The sequence below is a fragment of the Pempheris klunzingeri genome, chromosome 9, assembly GCF_042242105.1.
Source record: "Pempheris klunzingeri isolate RE-2024b chromosome 9, fPemKlu1.hap1, whole genome shotgun sequence".
Taxonomy (NCBI): domain Eukaryota; kingdom Metazoa; phylum Chordata; class Actinopteri; order Acropomatiformes; family Pempheridae; genus Pempheris; species Pempheris klunzingeri.
Genome location: NC_092020.1, coordinates 1,028,277 through 1,048,232, shown reverse-complemented (window position 1 = coordinate 1,048,232; position 19,956 = coordinate 1,028,277). Strand labels below are relative to the sequence as shown.

Sequence of the window (19,956 nt, the reverse complement as noted above, 5' to 3'; positions counted from 1 at the left end):
TACAGCAGCAGCTGGTGCAGCCGAGGACGTTACTTTGTTACGGCGGAGCCACCGGGCAGAGAGCGGCCGAGGCAAACCTCCCGGAAAAGTCCTCTCAGTTTGGGGAAAACGGCGCCACCGGACGCCCGAAGCCTGGAGTCGACGGCGGCAGGTGTTTAATGAACTTGTCAGCGGGTTTGAACGCCGCGTTTTGGCTGGAAAAAAGAGGTGTTTCTCAAAGTTGAAGCCGAAGAGGAGTTCTCCCGTTCAGGATGTCGGACTGAGACAAAGGGGTCTGGGGGGCATTCCCGACGGAGCGGTGAGTGGCTCATGGTACAACCAGCCCGGTGGAAAGTTCACCGGGGAGCTGCCATGGCGGGGAGATGAGGTGGAGGTGTTTGGTTTTATCACAGCGGGCTGTTTTTGTATTTAACCGAGGTGTGTGTGTGTGTGTGTGTGTGTGTGTGTGTGTGTGTGTGTGTGTGTGTGTGTGTGTGTGTGTGTGTGTGTGTGTGTGTGTGTGTGTGTGTGTGTGTGTGTGTGTGTGTGTGTGGCCGCTGTCTCGTGGTGCAGACGCGTTTTGAATGATAACCAAAGTGTTGATTTGCTGCTAATTCGTCATTTCCAGTGTCTGACCGAGTCCCAGTGACATTAGAAGGGCTGCTGTGATTAATCTGACCTGCATCGTGGTCGAGCGGGTTTTTAACTGAGCCACTTAAATTCCCGAGCAGAGAAAATGGCCTGTGCAGGGAGATGAGACCTTTACTATGGGGTTGGCTAGGTGTTAAAAACTTTATCAAAACGACTGAATTCATCAAAACATCACTGTATTTTTTTAAAGTCTTGTTTAACTTGTCTGTACAAACAGGCCTCCAGCTGATTGAATATAAAAATCCGTTTTTATGAGCAAATTTGCAGTAAAACTTCAGTTAATCTTTTCTTGTATCAGACTCATTTTAAAGTAATGATCCAGCCTGTAAACTCCAGCCTGCCTCTTGATCCAAGTGTCTGAACTGTCTGGTTTTGATCACATCTGTGTCAGCAGGTAAAACTTGATTCTTGAAGTCTCCTCTGGATGGGAAAGATGGAGAGGGAGTTGCAATGGTGGAAAGGACAGCTAGCTGCAGATATCCATCAGTCCCTCCGCATCAAGGTGAGCCTGACAGTATTGATCACTGCTGTTATTCTGACAGGAAACTATTGTTGGCAGCATGAGCCGAGTCTGTTTTCATCGTGTCTGTTTAACACAGTCTGACATTTATCACATTGGGACACATTAAAATCATTAAGTCTGTATAGCTTTTTTTTTCAGCGGTGTTGAACTGTGTATTATGATTAAAATTAGATATGCAAGGCATTTTTAGCACAAACCCCCCCTGAAAAATTCACTATTCCAGTCTTCTCACATGTGAAGATTTTCCATTCTTCTTTCCCTCCTATCATGATAAATTAAATATCTTATAGGTTCGGGCAGAGCCAGACATTTGAAAAAGTCCACAAAGGCCTCTGGGAATTAGTAATGAACACAATTTAATAACATTTCAAAGACCAAATGATTAATTGATTAATGAAGATCAGTTGATCAATGGAATTTTTAGAGGAACTGTGATAGGCATTTTTCACTATTTTCTGCCATTTTGTTCATTTATTGACGGGGAAAATGTTATAAAACTCAATAAAAATGTATGTGGTAGTAATGGAATATAGTCAGTATGTGCAGATCTACAAATGAGTGAACCAGCAGGCCTGTGTTGTTATTCCACAGCAGCATCCTACACACTGCAGAAATGTATTGAAAGTTGGGAAGGAAATATAATTACATGGTCCTGTTGTCTATTTAAACATGATCTAAATTAGATTACATGGAGGAGTTAGGGCTCATTAATTGAGAATGTCTTAATTAACCTCGAAGCGTGATCATATTTCTTCCCATGTGTCGCTTTAATGGAGACATCTGTCACTTGATTGGCATCTTAGGTCTGGGACTCTGCTGCCAGCTCCTCACAGAGGGAGACGAATACAGATCAGGTTTTAGATAGTGTGTGTATGAGCAGAGCGAGGACCGACCGGAGCATATCCGATTGTGAATCTGATGTTTGTGAGCCTTTATTATGAGTCATTCATTTATACACAGTTTACTCACGCTGGGCAGTCTCTGACTCAGAGTGAGCTGTCAATTAGACTGAAAATCTGTACGCAGAGCTGGGAACGAAACAACACGCCCACTCTTTTGTCATATGCCACAATAATATACAGTCTATGACTATAATGAGAGGGAGATAGTCAGTCTAATCTTAGGTTTGATCGCCCTATATCAGCATTTTTGGTGAAATCTCAAGCAACAGTCTCATCACAGTATAAGGTGTGTAAAGCAAAGCAGCCGTCATTGTAAACGCTGCAAAGTCACTAAATAAAAATATCTGATACTTATGGAGAACTGAGAAATGCCTTAGAGTTTAGATTTCAGTAGAAACAGATAAGAGTTGATTGAGGTATTGTTTTTTTCCAGTTCAGTTTCCAGTTTTTCCTGTTTTGTTTTGATACTGTTACTCATGAGTATGGCTGTTTATTTTATTAACTGTTAAATGGTTTTGTCTGTAAAATGTCAGGAAATCTTGTAAAATAACTGAAGTCTCCCACAGCCCATGGTGATCTAATTTGATAGTTTTTGCTCCACAGCAAACGATTAATCAGTTAAAACCAAAATGGTTTGCCTTAAAGGAATTATGGTTTTTCTGTGCTCAGAGATTACAGTGACTTCTCAGGGTTACAGTTGAGTGTCTACAGACCGGAGGTTCTCGAATTTGATCAGGGCCTCGCTGCGTCTAATGCGTCTAACTGGCACAACAAATAAGCTTGATAATCAAATAATTATTAATCACTTGTGGGTCAAAAGAATCAAGTATTTGGATTCAGCAAAAGTTTGATTCATTTTTTGCTTAAAAATGGACTTAAATGAAATTTGTTTAATCAAAGTTGTTGCAGATTAATTTTCTTTTGACTGAGTTGTTGCAAATTGACAAAAAAAGCAATGTGGAGATTCACCTTGGGAAATTGTGATGGCTCTTTTTACATTTTCTGGTATTTTATGGATTTCACAATTAATCTGTTTCAGAAGATCTTGCGATACATTTTGATAAAAATGCTCTATAGTTATCTAAAACTTGTCACTACTTGATGTGTATATTTTCAAACGTGGTTGAGCTTGAAAGCGCAGTAAAATTAGTAATGGAGAGACTGGTGGAGTCAGTATCAGAGCTGTCTTTAAAGAGGCCTTCACACAGTGTTCAGATTTCCTGCGTGGCGCCTGCTCCCCCACAGTCTCCTCCAGCCTTAATGACGTTTGCTGCAGTGGTAATGCCCTGATGTGGGAGATAGCGGTGGTGTGTAGCATGTGGCAAATTATCAGACATGCAAATCAGGCGGAGGCAGCTGTGGAATCCTTAATTATGGTGTGGCTCCCCCACAAAGGCACCTCTCCACCCCACACAGTGCCCCCCAGAGCCCCTCCAGACTCTAGCAGCCCCCCCCCCCCACCTCCACCCCCCCATTCTCCTGCTGCCCTTGTACCCCCAGACAGACAGATGGACCAGAGGCAGAGGCTGAAACAGTGGGAGGAGAGGAGAGTTTGGGGAGGACTGGGTGGAGTGGTTGGTTGTAGCATCAGGGGTGGAGTGGCTATATGTGGATTTGGGAGGGGGCTGCTGTTTATTTTTGGATTCCACTGAAGTGTCAGTCTGAGCATCATTGTTGTTTTTGTTCAGCTAAAAATAAATAGTTGACATTTTGCAAATTTGCGCAGCCCTGCAAGTGTTGGTACATTTTGCTCTTTCAGCACATTGTGCCATACAAAGTAGTGACTGCCGCCTTTATTTCTATGAAATACGTAATTTGAGCAATCCAGTTTGAGCCAGCCTGAGGTCAGAAGCGTTCCTAAACAACAGTCCTGAATTATGTGGATGTTTTCTGTATCGCTCCTCTAATCTAAGGAGCCCTCGTGGTTTTAACCTAAGGAGATTAATCTACCAATCCTCGATCTCTTATTAAATCTAAATGAAAAGCCCTTGTTTTTACTCAGATTCTCAAAGAGCAAAAAACAACAAACAATTTTTTTGTTGTAAGCAGCTTAGATGCAGAGAAAGTATGCGCCGTGAGTTTGTGCATCCAGTTCTAAATGCTTTTTGTTTCGTACTCTGCGACAGATTGTGAAACTGGAGCCCTTTGCTCTCAAGTTTTGTGCATCTGATTGGGAAGATAACTGAGGCTGATTCAGTGCTAATGCCCCCGAGTATCTTCCTTCCACTTTGAAACACATGCAGCTAATTGAACATGAATAGGAGATGTGCTAGGGGTGAAACCTAATCCTATCTACTGCTCAATACCCCCCTCCACACACACACACACACACACACACACACACACACACACACACACACACACACACACACACACACACACACACACACACACACACACACACACACACACACACACACACACACACACCACCACAGCCCATTGCTCATAGACCCCTGCAATGACCCATATTAGCTCCTGCTCTCTGCAGCGATGGTGAAATAAATGAAATTGAAATGAGACTGAAGTATAATCAAGAATTGATGGTAAATTGAGTTTTATTCTTGGTAGTATTTTAGACCTGCAGCAGCTCTCCTGTCAGCAGTTAAACCCAGTCAGCAGGAGACATGCACGGCTCACCATTATTATGCATATTTCTTTACAACCCCCGTGTTTTCTCCACTGCTTCCTCCTGCCCACCCTGCTCCTCACACCCCCCGCCGTTTACGTCTCCCCCTCATCCCTCTTCTGCTCTCCCTCTCCAGGAGCTGAAACTACCAGTGTATCGGGCCCACTCTCCACAAATTGGCATGCGACGGTACTTTGCAGACTTGTTGGCCATCCTGAGTAACCGCTACCAGCTATGTCCAACAGCGCGCCACCTAGCCGTCTACCTGCTGGACTTGTTCATGGACCACTACGACGTGGCCGTCAAGCAGCTCTATGTCATTGCTCTCTCCTGTCTGCTCCTAGCTAGTAAGTTCATCATCCTCTAAATCCTTCCACATGTTTGTTTTATTATTCAGGTTGGTTTTTGCTTGGCAGGAATATTTATTTAAAGACCAACTCCTCGTTTTTTTTCTCAAGACTGAGACATGTTTGAATGAATGTTTTGGAAACTTTATATATAACAGATGTAACTTTACTGACATCATGCTTCATTTATCCTTTAAGATTAGCATCAGAGAGATACTGTGAATGTGGTTTATGCACAGACGTGTCCTCTGTGTCCACAGAGTCACTCTCAAAAACATCTACATCTTAGCGTTAACAAGTTCCCCACTGTTGTAGCAGCCATACGAAAGCAGATGGCACAAAGTGAACATTTCCTGCACCAAGTCTAATTTGATTTACGCTCTTAAGACCATGATAGTATTTTTTCTCCCAGCTCCACTTTTCAGACTGATCTGGTCGCCTATCTATAATGACAGTTTACTGTAGGTGCAAGGCTGGTTTTAAGAAGAAAAATAAAAAGCAAAACAAGGTTGCCACTGTGGTAGGATGACTGTGCCATTATTTTCATGAGAAACTGTTGGGGATTGTACTCGTGTCAGTAGAACATTGTGTACGTCTTTGATCCCGGCTGTAGTAACATGTCTGGGGCTGCTGCTGCCGTTACTTTAGGCCCATTCAGTCAGTTTGAGATGAACTAGTGTTGCACCTGCCAAGGTCAAAACGTCCTTGAATCAAAGGTGTGATTTTTTGTTCTGTTTTTTTTTTTTTTTTTTACTCTGTCCTTGAAGAAATGATTTGTTACAGAGGACAGCCTACTCACATACACACACACACACACACATCCATGTAGTCTTCAGGTTAATTCTCCAGTGGCACTTTTCTCTGTGATCAGCCTGTGTTTTCTCCTTTTTCCCTGACCACAGGCTGTAGTTTATTTTGAGTCAATTGCACATACTGTCTTGCTGCCGTAAGCACTCACTGGAGAACCAAATGTGTTTAAATCCACAGCTAAATTAGGCCCTGACAAAAACAGTACTATAGTAATGTTTACCAAAAACTACAGCGGGCAGCTGCATGGGCAAATTCCTTAACCTTTTTTTTTTTTTTTTTTTTTTTTTTTTTATGAAACTATTAGTTAGTTAATTTTCTTCAGTTGTAGTGAATTTGAACTGAGTACCATAGACAGAGCAGGAAAGCAGGAAAGTGTTGAAAGATAAAAGATATTGTTCATTTTGGTCTTTTTGTGGCATTTGTTAACAAATATATAGAATAATGCAGTCGTTATACTTTAAAGTGCTATCTGACTGAAGAGGTACTTGATCTTACTGCAAATATAAAAGAATCAATTTAAAGGTCTGCATTAAAATTCCTAAATATCTCTTCTTTCTGACTGATGAGCGGTTCATGTTATTCTTTGCTGGGAGTTGCTTCCTTTCACAAGCTGTCAATGTTTCCACGGAGGTGAGTGAGGTGATGATTTAGTCTAACTTGTAACCAACATGCTTCTCTGCTGTGAAACATAAAAGTGTGTGTGTGTGTGTGTGTGTGTGTGTGTGTGTGTGTGTGTAGCAGGTGTGTTAATCATTCTTCCCCCGCTGATGCATAGTGCAGGATGTGTGGTAGTTATTAGTGTCTCTGTGTCTGTCTGGTGATTAACAGACTGTGAGGTTTTCTGTACATTAATGCAGCCCTTGGCATCATGGGTAATTAGACTAATGATGCCGTCAAAGTGGGAGTCTGGAACAGGGCCCGCTCACTTGGGAGGGCTCTGTGTGTGTGTGTGTGTGTGTGTGTGTGTGTGTGTGTGTGTGTGTGTGTGTGTGTGTGTGTGTGTGTGTGTGTGTGTGTGTGTGTGTGTGTGTGTGTGTGTGTGTGTGTGTGTGTGTGTGTGTGTGTGTGTGTGTGTGTGTGTGTGTGTGTGTGTGTAGTCATGCACATGCCATCCTTGCAATCAGAGTAGTTTCTGTGGTGGGATAAATTTGAATATGAGACTTAAAAGAGGTTTTATTTAAAAGCAGTCTCATGAGATTCCAAGAATAGCATTGATCCGTTCATGGAGAAGTATAAATACTATCAAGCCAACCTGGACAGAGGTTCTTTTTCAATTCTCTAATAGATTGATCTGTTGTTTTATTGAATCCTTTGATTGAGGCTCTCAGTTAGTCTCTCTCCTCTCTGCTCTCCTGCCTCTGACTCCTCCAGAACTCTAGGGAGTCTCAGGCATGATTGATGAAGGCTTGAAAGGGCGTTTGATTCAAAGTTGTCTCGGGTTTTTATCTGTCCTGAGGTGCTTTGGAATCTGGCCTAGTTATTGAACGGCCTCCTTAGGTCCCACTGCCTGCCTTTGACAGGCACAGACATTGTCTTTCTTTAAATTTTCCCGGCTTCCACACTCTGTTAATTAATCGCTACCTCTTTTGTGCCTCTCAGCAGTCACTGCTTAATCCTGTTATTCCATTGTGTGCGTGTTTTTGTGGCTGCATGTGTTTGTTCATGGATGAGCTCCTCTTCATTTGCAGGAGTAAGATTATGGTCAGTTTTTCAAACCCTCGGGGATTGAGTGTTATTGACTGTTTGGCACTTATTTATAGACCTCAACTCATTCCAGAGAATCCAGTCACTTACAGAAACAAAAAACAAGTCCTGGGAAATTTAATGTGCATTTCAGAGAAGACTGAATATTTCCATTTACAAACCAGTCCACGTCACCAAACTGAAGCTTCTATTGTGTTACATTCCATGAAGTCCTGCAGTGACCACATCAGTCTTCCTGGCAGATCCTGGTCCCTGAAGTCAGAGCTCTGCATACTGCAGCTATTTGTTATGCTAAATGACATCATGGTTGTGCCTCTGCTAGTACAAGAACGTTGTGAAATTTTTGTTTTCACAACGCTCAACTCTTTATGCATTTTGTTGAGTTTGAGCTCTTGATTGTGATCATTGGATGCTGTTCTGATCTCTTTTGTTGTGTGTTTCTGCAGCAAGTTATTGTTGAAACTGAATGTAACCTATTTTGTTTGATGAACCTGATTCAGTGAAGGGTCTCTAAACAAAAAAAGAGCATCCATCGTGAAATGCACATGGAGCTCAGTCATATTGACTAAACAGTGCATTTACACGGGCCTCGGAGCCCGGGGGTGGGGAGGAACTGTGTGCTGAGGGGCACCTGCCATATGCTCTCCGAATCAGGCCTCAAACAAAAGCCTGTCAATGCAAGCAGGACGGCCAGCCAGGCAGCCAGACCCTTCCCAGAGAGGGGGAGGGGAGCAGAGACTGAGGGGGCGGAGGTTGTTGTGTGTGCAGGCGTGTGTATGTGTGTGTGCGTGTGCATGGTTTTTGTAAATGAGGAGATGGTCGCTGTGGCAACCTTTGGATAAACCTATGGACTTTTTTTTGTCATCATCTAATTAAGATTCACATCGAAGTCTGATCCATTAGAGAATTTCCAACTGAATGGGTACTGCCTTACTGCCACATAACCATTTAACCGGCTGGGCTCTGGTGGTGTCCTTTTACCTTTTGCTGCTGGCTCTGTTTCCTCTTCATTCTCTCACCTTGTCAGGGACAGGCAGAGCGAGCCAGTCCTGGGACAAGGCGGCCAGTAAAAGCAGTCCCACATCCCTGGGGGGTTGGGAAATGAGTGGAGCGGTACTTCAAAGGCAGGTCGGCTGCTGATGTTAAACAGGGTAGAAAGGAGGTAGAGGTGGTGGCCTGCAAAATGAGACATGTCAGAACTGAACCACCCAGCAGGGTGCCCTGAAATGTAGATTAATGGGGAACCCACTTCCCCTTTATTCCTCTCCCAGAGGTTTGACAGTAATTCTGATGGAAGTGTTATCATGTAGTGCTCTCATAATTAAAGAAATTATGTAAAAATGGACAGATAGGTTTGGAAAAGTTAATATTATTCATTATTATCAGATGCTACCAAATCTGCAGTTCACCTTTGATTCATGAGAGCTTTTGTGTTTGTTTAATCTATAAGCTATAGTACAAGTGTTAGAATTTAATCATATTTTGTGTTTTGCTGTGTATTGCCTGAGGCACTCTTTGCCCACACACTCCCTGTGTCAGCCCTCGTCATGCGGCAAGGCGTTTACACCCTCTGCAGATGGATTCTTCTAAAAATGCATCACACACAGCACTTAGTTTTTAGGATTCTCCTTGGTCACCCAGGCATTAGGATCAGGGGTCAAGGGTCGGCCCGGCTCTACATTGTGAGAGCTGCCGGGGCCAGGGGTGGCAACACGGAGATTTTGTGGTGGAGCTGTGACCAATTTCACACTCCCAATGAAAGATGAACCAGCAAATAAAAGGAGTTTAAAGAGCAGAGGAAATTCTTCCATTGCTGTCAAGTCGAAGAGAAAAAGAAGCAGAGAACAAGAAAAAGACTTCCTTAAATCCTCCCTGAAATCTTTATTTGCAAGAGCTTATCAACATTTAATGATAACAGTATGTAACAGTTGCATACAAAAAACTACTTTGTGTGAAAAACCTATTAACACATTTTCCATCATCCATGCAGATGCTTTGTTCATTCATTTGTAGCTCCACTGCAGTGCCCTTGTTTTGAGTCTTTTATGATACCAGTTTTTCCCATTTTTCTTAAAGTTGTGCTTTTTGTAGTCTCCAAGTACTTGTCAGTCTTTATATCAAGAGGATTTATTCAACAACTACAACCCACTGGTCCTGTGCTGGGGCTCTGTTATCTCCCACTCCTTTTTAAAAGCCCTTTCACTAGTCAGTAATTGTACTCTGACCATGTAAATGTCCTTTTCTGTGTATCTGACCTTATATTCTAGGATTTGTTCTTGTGCTTTACATACCAAAGCACAGTTATTTTTTTTATATTTCCAGGTATATGTGAGTGATCTGCATCAAACAATCCACATTGTGTCCAACATATCAGATGTCTAAATAACTGCTGTTAGTGTTTTGAGTCTTCTTACCTTTCTTCACTGTTCAGAGGTCTGATTGAAGTGCCTTAGAATGACGAGCAACAGCAACAGAGCTCTTTCTCTCTGTGTGGGAGTACCGCTCTCAGGTTTCCTACCAGCCCCTATTGCTCGAAACTCCTCCCCTCCCCCCACTGCCACCTCTTCCCCAAACAGCACACCTGGGGGGGAGGCCCTGCATTCTGGTCTCACCTCTCCCTCACCCCTGACCTTTAACTTCTCCCCGTTTACTCAACCTTTTCGTATCATCAACATCACCTGTGGGTGCTGTGGGAAAGGATAGGTGTCGTGTAGTCGCAGTGTATGGAAAGGTGGAGGGCTTTTTTTTTTCTCCTGTCTCTACCCTCCTCTCTGACTGAAGATAGGATCATTTAGCCGCCTGCATTCCAGGTAGGCTGAACTCAGAGGAGAGGAATGCACCATCTCTGTCAGGCCGCATTCACACAGACGGCAGTAAAACAGTACAAGGGGCTGCACTACTGTTACTGTGTTGGTACAGGGTGTCAGTGAGAAGATGACACACAAGTCAGGAAGTCCAGTTTAATGGCTTGTCAAGCTCTGATCCACTGAAAGAGGGTTTAGATTTGTTTGAGGTTGGATTGTACTGCTTCTGTGCTCCGTTTTTATGTATTCATGGATCAAATGTGTCCCGATCTAATTAATAACTCTACTAATGTTAGCCTGCATTTAGGCAAAGATCTTATATGGCTGTTTGTAATGAAACATTAAATCTAATTCTGTGGTTAATTTGGCACATTTCAATGGGGAAAAAAGGGTTCCGTAGAAAACAATGTCTGCTTTCCTGTCATACGTATTGTTTGCATTATTATTTTCCAAAAATATTTTTGAAACTCATATTAGCATTAGAGCTGAAATGATACATTTATCTACAGAAAATTAATGTCCAGCAATCTTGATAACTGATTTACTAGTTGTCAAAGTAAAAATGCTAAAAAATTCCTTTTTTTTAAACTTATTTTTTTTTGTCCTAAAATAGCAAATTGAAAATCTGCAATCTGAAGATGTTGTTGTCTGGGAAAATGTGATGGGTATTAATCATTATTTATTATAATTTTTGACCAAATAATTAGACCAGTTTAGATCAAACAAATCATTGATCAAATGAGAAAATAATTGACAGATCAATGCATGCTTTGAATAATAGTTATCCACAGCCCTCATTAGCACTTCAAAGAATACCTGGCCCTGCAGATAAAGTGTTACCAGGATCAACAGTTTTGCCCTATGGCCCTGTGTTTTTGGCTGGAGCCCTCTGTGGCAGCACCCCTGCTGTGCCAGCTCATTGAACTGAATGAGACCACTGTTTTGTCATACAAGCTGAAACACACACAGGAGTCAGTTCCTTTCACAGTAAATCAAACCAGTTTTAGGCTGTAGTCGTACTGTACTTCTGTAGGTCCTCTGAAGTTGCTTTGTTTTGTTTTCAAAGCTTTTGCGCATCCCGTGTTTGTCATGTGCCGGTCGCCCACAGTAGTAAACCAGGAGTATAATCACAGAACACAATGAGGAGAGTGACTCGCACCATGTCTTTCTTAAGATCAAAGAGGAAGGGATTGTGTAGAGATTGGGGGCAATGATGGCTTTTTATGGCAGCGTCTGTGTGGACATAGCAGTCTAGGAGCAGACAGAGCCCTGACCCAGAGGATATGAGGGTGAGAGAATGGGGCAAGTGTGGACTGGGCTGTGGAGCGAGCCCTGGTGGGTGTAAACAGCCCTGTTTCATAGTGCTTCCTGTTCTGGTGGAGAGATGCCATTATTGCCTCTCTGCTAATTAACCCTGTGGCCTGTTGGGCTGCAGATCCCCCGCACCCCTCCCTTCTTACCCTAGGAGCGATTCCCTCTCTCTTTCTCTCCCCTGCCCTGCTCAATGGTGTGTCGTAACATCAGCGTTAAAACTCGCACTCTGTAGGAAGACGCCCTACTCCCTGAGACGTGGGCATAAAAGAGGTAAATGAGGTCCATGAAAGACAACCACAGTAGCTGTGGCACTGCAGACAATTGTCATCAACTTCTAACTGCAGCTTGGAAAAGTCAATAAAGCCTCTATTTTTAATGTTTGGTTGCCATGGTTTTAGATTAGAGGCCAAGGTTTACCTCAACAGAAGGGTTGTTGTAATTTCCAGCTGGATGGATATTTTCACTAAACCGATGCATAACTTAATAATCCTGGCCAGTGGACACAATAACAGGTAATTCTGCAACAGTGACTGAATGGCACTTCATCAGCAGTGTGCATGGGTGTGATGGTTGTAGCTTTTCTTTTTTTAAGAATTGTGAGGGTGCAAAATGCCACCTTTTGTAATATATCTTGTAATCAGGTTTGTGTGCTTTGACTTGGACTCATACTAACTATACTTTTCACAAATGGTGTGAATGAGGAGTAATGCTATAACCAGAGAGCCATTAAATCATAGAGCTAGATAAATCAGTGGGGCCAGTATATCGGCGAATAATAGCCTCATTAAGAGACATCAGTATTGGCGTATATGTTGTAGCAAGAAGCAGCTGTACATAAATGTCAAAGACGTGTTTCAGGTCAGTTAGAAAGAGTTTCTGTCCCACAGTTTGTCCACCAGACAGACTCAGTACATATCAGTACACTTTCCTTTTAGCCCCATATTTAGCACATGTAAACCCAATATTAACATTTATTAAATGGTTTTTAACCAACTGTAGTGTAGTTGTGCGCACATATGAGGACATTTTGGAGTTTTTTTTTTTAATACACAGCATTGTTCAGCATCTTTTCCTATGGAGATGTATTTTATGTTATTACAACTGTGTTTAATTATTTTGTCATTTACTGTTTATACACCAGTTTTTACTTATTTGTTCCCATAGGAGGAGTTATAGTTGATACATGAATAAACACTTATATCTGCTTACAACTACATTGTAGTGTTTTCATAAAGCATTTATTAAATATGGGGACTTAAACTAACGTGTTACCTAAGCAAAGTGATTGTATAGTGTTTTATCTAAAAAGAAAAAAAACCCATCTGTCTATATGTCATGATCGCATTCACAAATATTGATATCAGCCTCAAAAATCCAGTAAGGGTTGAACGGATCATTTTAAGCTTCATTACTAGTCTTCTACTACACAGCGGTAGTGTGTAGCTAAGGCACATGCTTCAGAGGGAAGTCTGTAAGTAACCCGACACCTCCTCGCCCCCATTCTTAAAGTTTGAGCAGCGGAGGCCTGTTGGAGCCTTGGATTAAAGGCAGAATCGCCCCTCTTCATTGGTCACATGGACCCCAGAGGCCTCGGGGCTGTTGCCATGGAAAGGAGGATGTCTTGGGATGGGGAGGGGGCTCACCATAATGGCACTGCTGTAATGTCTGCGAGGATCTGAGTGAGTGAGTGAGTGAGTGAGAGGAACCAGAATATTAGGGATCGAGCTGTTGGCTGTTTCATAGAAAGTGTTGGGGTTTAATAATCCACCAAGTGCCCCACTCTCAGTAAGCCTATACTGATGCTTCCCCTGTTAGTGTAATGGCTTAGCTTTATGGCCAGATGTTCAGTAATAGTCAGCTTAATTGCTCATGCTTAGCAGGCACTTGTTAGGTTTTGTGGAAGCTGGCTCTTTAGGACTGACCATAAACCTGCTCCATGTGGCTGCAGATGATAATATTCATCGGAACACAGAAAGAAAGCAATTATTGGACATTTTGCAAAGATCTCTCACCCACAGCCCAAATCAAGATGACTGGTTTTAACATTTTCTGTGAAAAGCTAGTTAAATATCTAATGAACATCTAAAGAATAAATAATATTTGTTTAGTAAGTTTGACCTCTGTGGCTATGATTTCCAAAAAGCATCTTACCAATAGAATACCTGCAAATAACATGTTTATTATTGCCTAATGTATTGATTACTTTTTTGATGAATACATTAATTGTATAAACTATAAAATGTCAAATGATGAAAAATGTCCCAGAGCGCACAGTGACGAGTTCAAAATACTTTTTTGTCTGATCAATGGCCTAAAACCCCACATTTTTCACATTTAAAGATATAAAACAGAGAAAAGCTGCAAATTGTCGTATTTGAGGCATTTGATAACCTAAATGATTGATTTCTTATCAAATTTGTGGAAGACTGAAGATCAACTAATATGTTATTTGGCTGATATTTCAGTTCAGCAAAAAATACATAGGATAATGTGTGTTGCATTTGTACAATCGGGTTTTTAACCGATGATGTAATCAAATTCAGTATCCAGTCCGAACACTGTGTGTCATGTTCAGCTGCTGTAAGGCCACTTTTGTTGACATGTAGTAAGCAAAATGTAGGTAAGAATATGATTACCCATGATGCACAAAAATGTTTAGTGTATCTGTCTGTGAGTGAGTTGACCTCTGTTCATCGTACTTGGAGAATGAGTTGCAGTAAACCCTGTTTGGTAACGTTGCTTTACCTCCTTTGCTTTCAGGTAAATTTGAGGAGAAGGAGGACCGGGTTCCCAAACTGGAGCAGCTGAACTCTCTGGGCTTTATGTGCAGCCTGAACCTGGTCCTCAACAAGAAGGATCTGATCAAAATGGAGCTTCTGCTGCTGGAGACCTTTGGCTGGAATCTGTGCATGCCCACACCCGCCCACTTTATTGACTACTACCTCCATGCTTCGGTGCAGGAAGGCGACCTATACAACGGCTGGCCCCTCTCCTCCCTATCCAAGACCAAGGCCTTCATGGACAAATACACTCACTACTTCCTGGAAGTCTCCCTGCAAGGTGGGTTAAAAGGAGGAAGGTGAACTGGACTTTGTCTTGGTTGTTGGGAGTGAATTTATTAGCTTGTAATTTGATGAAGGAATTTCTAAAGCTCTTGTCTCTGGGTTCCTCCAGACCATGCCTTCCTGAGCTTTCGGCCATCCCAGGTTGCTGCTGCTTGTGTGGCAGCATCTCGTATTTGCCTTCAGATTTCCCCAAGCTGGACGACTGCTCTGCATCTACTAACAGGCTACACCTGGGACCACCTCACCCAGTGCATCGAACTCATGCTGCTGTAAGACACACACACACACACACACACACACACACACACACACACACACACACACACACACACACACACACACACACACACACACACACACACACACACACACACACACACATATTTCTGTGTATAAGACGCCTGTTGCTTTAACTAGTGGAAACTTGTAGTGTTGTGTGAATCACCTGACGAAGCCTGTCCAGCTGATAATACTAGCTGATAGCCTGTGTGCCCTGGAATTAAGTTTGACATTTCTTAGTCAGCGGGCGACTTTGTTTGTTTATTTGCGAGCATCTGTGTTAGTGTAATCGCACTAATTGTGTGGGCGTAAAAAGCGGTTGGTACAGACCGATCTCTGCCCCTGTATGGAATTAAGTGAGCAGCCAAAGGTGTGCCCACACTTTGTCTCCCAGCCATGCAAGTATTAGTCCTACTTCAGCACTCACACACACACACACACCCACATATCTGATTTACTTTTCATCTTTTTTTATATGTACCTGTTCTCTCCGCAGTGCTCATGACAACGACGTGAAGGAGGCCAATAAGACCAAATCCACTCCTCCTCACCGACCCTCCTCACTACAGTCTCAGCCCCAGACCTCTCACCTCTCTCCAGTGTCTGCCATCCAGAGACCCTCCTCCTCCTCCTCCTCCTCCTCCTCCACATCCTCCACACCACAGCTGCTCTTTCAGCCCGACGGCTTCCCACACCTCTCCCAACATTCCCCGTCGCTGTCCCAGCTGCAAGCGCTGGCTGACTCCCAGGCTTTGGGGCCTGTGGTGAACATGTCTCAGGACTTCCTTCAGAGCCACAGAATGGGTCTTCTAACTGGGGCTCCCTCCATAACTCCCGGGGGTGGGTTCTCCTCCTACCCGAGCCTAACCTCTGGTCTCCAGCCGGGAGCTCGTGCGCTGCCGCTCCAGGGCCCCATTTCTGTGCAGATGGCCCTCACTGGAGAGCCACGTCACTGTCTAAGTATGGCCTACAGTGGGGGCTACCTGGGAGCTCATCACACGTTCGCAGCCGGATGCTTTGACAGGTGACGCCAGGAGACGGAGAGGGAACACAAACCCCTGCGGGAGTGCACTGCTATGCTTCCGACCCAAGTCCCTACCCCGAAATATCCTTTTCCAGACCTCCTCTCTCTCTCCGTCAGCTCGGCAACACCTTCAGCTTGTCCAACTCCCTCGTCCCTCTCACAGAGACGCCTCAAACGCAAGCAGAGGTCCAAAGGCAAGACAGACCCAGTGGAAGTCATCACACTGACGTGACAAATGCTCCACTGACTCATGAATACTCAGGCATATTCTGCCATATTCTGAATTGGTTTTATAAATCTGTGTTATTATGAGACTGTCATCACTGTGAATGAGATGAAAGCAGCAGTGTGATCTAACACCCACCTCATTCAGTGCCTGCTCTCAGTTGTGTGATAGCTGAGCCAATTTTAGAAGTGCGCAGAACACAAAGTATCTGTGATAAGGATATCTTGCTGCTTGACAAAATTTTGTTTTTTATTTCTAAACCCAAAAATTGGACACATTTTAGAGAGGAAAAAATGGCTGGTGTTATTTCTTGAGCCACCATTGGAAAGAGAGAAAACGAAATAGAGTCTTATCGCTGACTTAGCAGCAAGCAGAGAGGCTGTGCTTGTCGGTTGTCTCTCCTGCATGTCAGCGAGCATTGATCTAATCCTGCTCTCTCTGTTGGAGCCGAAGGGCCCCTCTGGGAATTCCTCACCACATGTTGTCCTCGGAGGGGAAGAGGAATTCAGTGTTTTGAGCACAGCAGGTGAAGTCCGCAGCTCGATCACGCCTGCACTGTTTTGTTTTTGTTTCTCTCTCCTCCTCTCTCTGTCCTTGTCATCTCTCCCCTCCCACCTCCAAAGTCGAGCCTCGTGGCAGAGCCGTCACACACACATGGGTGAAAATGTGGCCCTCTGGCAGCTGTGGGCTTTGTCATGCTAAAGTTTTAATTTCAGTGTCTCCGGCACCACTCAAAGAATTCAACACAAACTGATGTGACTGGACCAGCACGGTGAAGGAGACGCGGACGTCGGTTGTGTATTGTACATATGAATTGCTGCTGCCTTCTTATGAACTGTTGGTTCTGTGTCTGTGTTAAAGACTCCAATGTTTACATGAACCACTAAGTATCAGGGAATTGAACAAGATTACTTGAATATGATGCCATTGAAACATGCCATAGCTTTTATTTATGATGACTCATTTTTCTTGCTGATTTTTTTTTTTAAATTCATTTTTGTTTGATGTAGTGTAGCTTTTTATACCAGCTTAGAAACACACCATTGATTAATTATAGTTTTCTTTATATCTGTTCATAAAAACTGTATATTCTGGCTCAGGTTTCAAGGCTGAAACTCACAGCCTTTCCATTATTCTGTGCTATTATGCTTTAAAGCGGATGCCAATGCAGCATCTGTGGGGAATATTCCCCTTCCTCATCACTGGACCATACTCTTCTTACACGTCAGTAACTGAATGCAGCAAAGAGTCTGTCTGGATCGTAGTGGAACAACCTCGTGGTCACTGCTTTCACACACAAACATCTGCAGCCAGTCCATGGTAATTGCTTCCCAGATTTCTAAAGCTGCAATGCCCAATCTTCCTCTTCCTGTTTATAGTATAAACACATCCAGATCCCCAGTGTCGGTCACAAGGGCTGCCCACTGGTTACCATGGTGATACCTTAAATGACGGTGGACCGCACATATTGTTGCCTGATTTGTGACATACGAGAGCTGCAAAAGGAAAACATTTTGTCTGAAATAGTAAAAAAAAAAAGCAAAACATGTTTATAAGTTCCCACAGCTCATGGCGACTTATTTAAGTGGCTCATTTTGTTTGACCAGCGGTCCAAAAACCAAATAACATATTGTGTTCACTGTCACCTGTGGCAAAGAAAAGCAAAGCAAAACCAAATGCTCACATTTGAGACGCTAGTCAAAATTGACTAAAACTGACTTTTCTGTCAATCTATGAATCGATTGATCCACTAGTCGTTGCAGCTCTACTGTAGACCCTCTGGAATGATGATGATGATTTAACTGAAGCCAATAGCTGATCAGAGTTTTGGAGAAAATTATGAACTTCAAAACTTTCCATTTCTCACCTGAACCTCATTCTGCGTGTAAGTTCTGACGTAGTACATCGAACTGTTTAGCTGCGGACATTGGACATCTTACCACGCTGTGCCTTGTCCTCAGCAGCTTCCATGCTTGACCCCGGAACCTTAAATTCATTGTGAGATGTGCGTTTCTCAGATAACACTACATGAAGCCTCCTGAAACTGCAACTGTCAGACTTTTCTAGTCCTGAATCACCAACCATTTCCACCTTGATTATCTGTTTTCTCACCGCTGAAAAGTTGAAGTGCTTCTCAGCGATACCAACTAAGTTACTATGCCTTTGTGTTAACTTTTTATGTACAGTTTTGTTTTGAATTTTACATTCCCTTTCACTATATTTTAGTTAAGCTTTCTGTGATTTGCCTGATAAATGCTGTTGGTGTGAAATAGGTTTTTTTTTTTTTCTCAACTTTTCCTCATAATTCATGAGCAACTTCTCACTGAGGTGTCAAAGGTGCAATATGTTGGTGTTTTTTCCTCTTTAAACTGACCACAGCCATCACTGTCTCGTGTTACACCACTGGTTCATCTTTTGTAACTTATTTTTGATAATTGTGTGATTTGACTTGCTGCAGTGGGCTCTGAACACAATAGATATGTTGCATATTGCAGCCACCACCTTTGAGTGATAGATATTACTGAATGCTTTTGTCTTTTAGCTATTTTAGAGATTTACCGTGCATTTTTCCCTCCCGTGAAAGGTGCTGATATCACTCACACCAAACTATACTTGTCAAATGTGATAGTAACAAAACGACACCACAAACATCCAGTTTATATTTTTGTATTTTGTACCAATTTGTAGTCTTGGTTTATGTGACACTGAACGATAGAAGGGATTCTTTCATCATAACGTGCCATGAAAAAAATAAACACAAGTGAACTGAGTGTCTGAGAGGTGTGTTTTCTTCTGAGGAAGCATGACTGATGAGGTGCCTGCAGCTTTTAGGGAAGTGATGGTTTCCACTGCAGTGCTCCACTTGGTCCAGACAATGCAGCAGCTCCAGTGATGAGCCCAGCAGGTTTTACACACAATCCTCCAGCTGTGACCACATGCTGTCAATGCAGCACATCGTTCACTGTAGCAGCTCAGTGCAGAAGCAAACTGCAGCCAGCGGCGGGCTCTGTCCGAATACATTTACTCAAGCGCTGCACTTAAATACAGTTTTGTGGTCATTTTGCTTACAGTAACTTAACATTTCCATTTTCCTCTGCTTTATACTACTAATCTTTTCAGACAAAATATACTTTTTACTTAATTTATCTGACAGCTCTTCTTTCTTTGTTGATTCAATTTTACACACAAAATATTTGACATTAGAGAATTATTCAATTATCCAACAGGTTGTTAAACTTAGCTTCATTTACACAAACTACAGAAAATAAAATGTGTCTTATAAATTAATGCATAAGTAATAAAATTGTACTTAACCATAACTTTTGCTTAAGTTTTAAACTTCCTGGGGTGTTTTCACAGTGTGTTTTTGCTGCTTGTATTTAAGTAAAGGGTGTGCATACATGTTCCTCTAAGTAAAATCAAAAGCAAATAATTTAATCTGTCATTCCCACACTCGTAACATGGGTGGAAAAGTATATCCACGAGCGGAATAGCATGTACATTCTTGGACAAAGTTAACATTCAGAGTTTGAGAAACAAGCGGAGTCTCTCTTCTGCTTCTTAATCCAGCCTCCACGGCTCAGTCAGAGCTTTATGTTTTATGGTATTTAGTATATAGAAATCTATTCAGCGATGGGACTCTCTCTCACACACAAGACATTATACTCCCATTTAATGCTTGCAAATTAGCCGCCTTCT

The 19,956-nt window shown here is 42.7% G+C and overlaps 1 protein-coding gene across 2 annotated transcripts; it reads left to right on the top strand.

The window, feature by feature from the left end:
• Positions 1-51: 51 nt before the first annotated feature.
• On the top strand, positions 52-17,802 carry ccnjl (cyclin J-like). Of its 2 annotated transcripts, none has more exons than XM_070836627.1 (6): positions 52-298; positions 1,025-1,132; positions 4,821-5,031; positions 14,424-14,723; positions 14,838-14,997; positions 15,504-17,802. In XM_070836627.1, the coding sequence occupies exons 2-6, from the start codon at positions 1,055-1,057 to the stop codon at positions 16,033-16,035; spliced, it is 1,281 nt and encodes a 426-aa protein (XP_070692728.1). In that variant the 5' UTR covers positions 52-298; positions 1,025-1,054; the 3' UTR covers positions 16,036-17,802. The 2 variants fall into 2 exon arrangements, with proteins under 2 accessions (XP_070692728.1, XP_070692727.1); XM_070836626.1 differs by having other exon boundaries at positions 1,022-1,132.
• The last annotated feature ends 2,154 nt before the right edge of the window (positions 17,803-19,956 follow it).

What these genes read in the sequence shown, in the direction of transcription:
- ccnjl (XM_070836627.1), top strand. Translation starts at nt 1,055, where the DNA reads ATGGGAAAGATGGAGAGGGAGTTGCAATGGTGGAAAGGACAGCTAGCT. An exon ending in ATCAGTCCCTCCGCATCAAG is followed by an intron (nt 1,133 to 4,820) that starts GTGAGCCTGACA and finishes CTCCCTCTCCAG; the next exon opens with GAGCTGAAACTACCAGTGTA. An exon ending in CCTGGAAGTCTCCCTGCAAG is followed by an intron (nt 14,724 to 14,837) that starts GTGGGTTAAAAG and finishes GGGTTCCTCCAG; the next exon opens with ACCATGCCTTCCTGAGCTTT.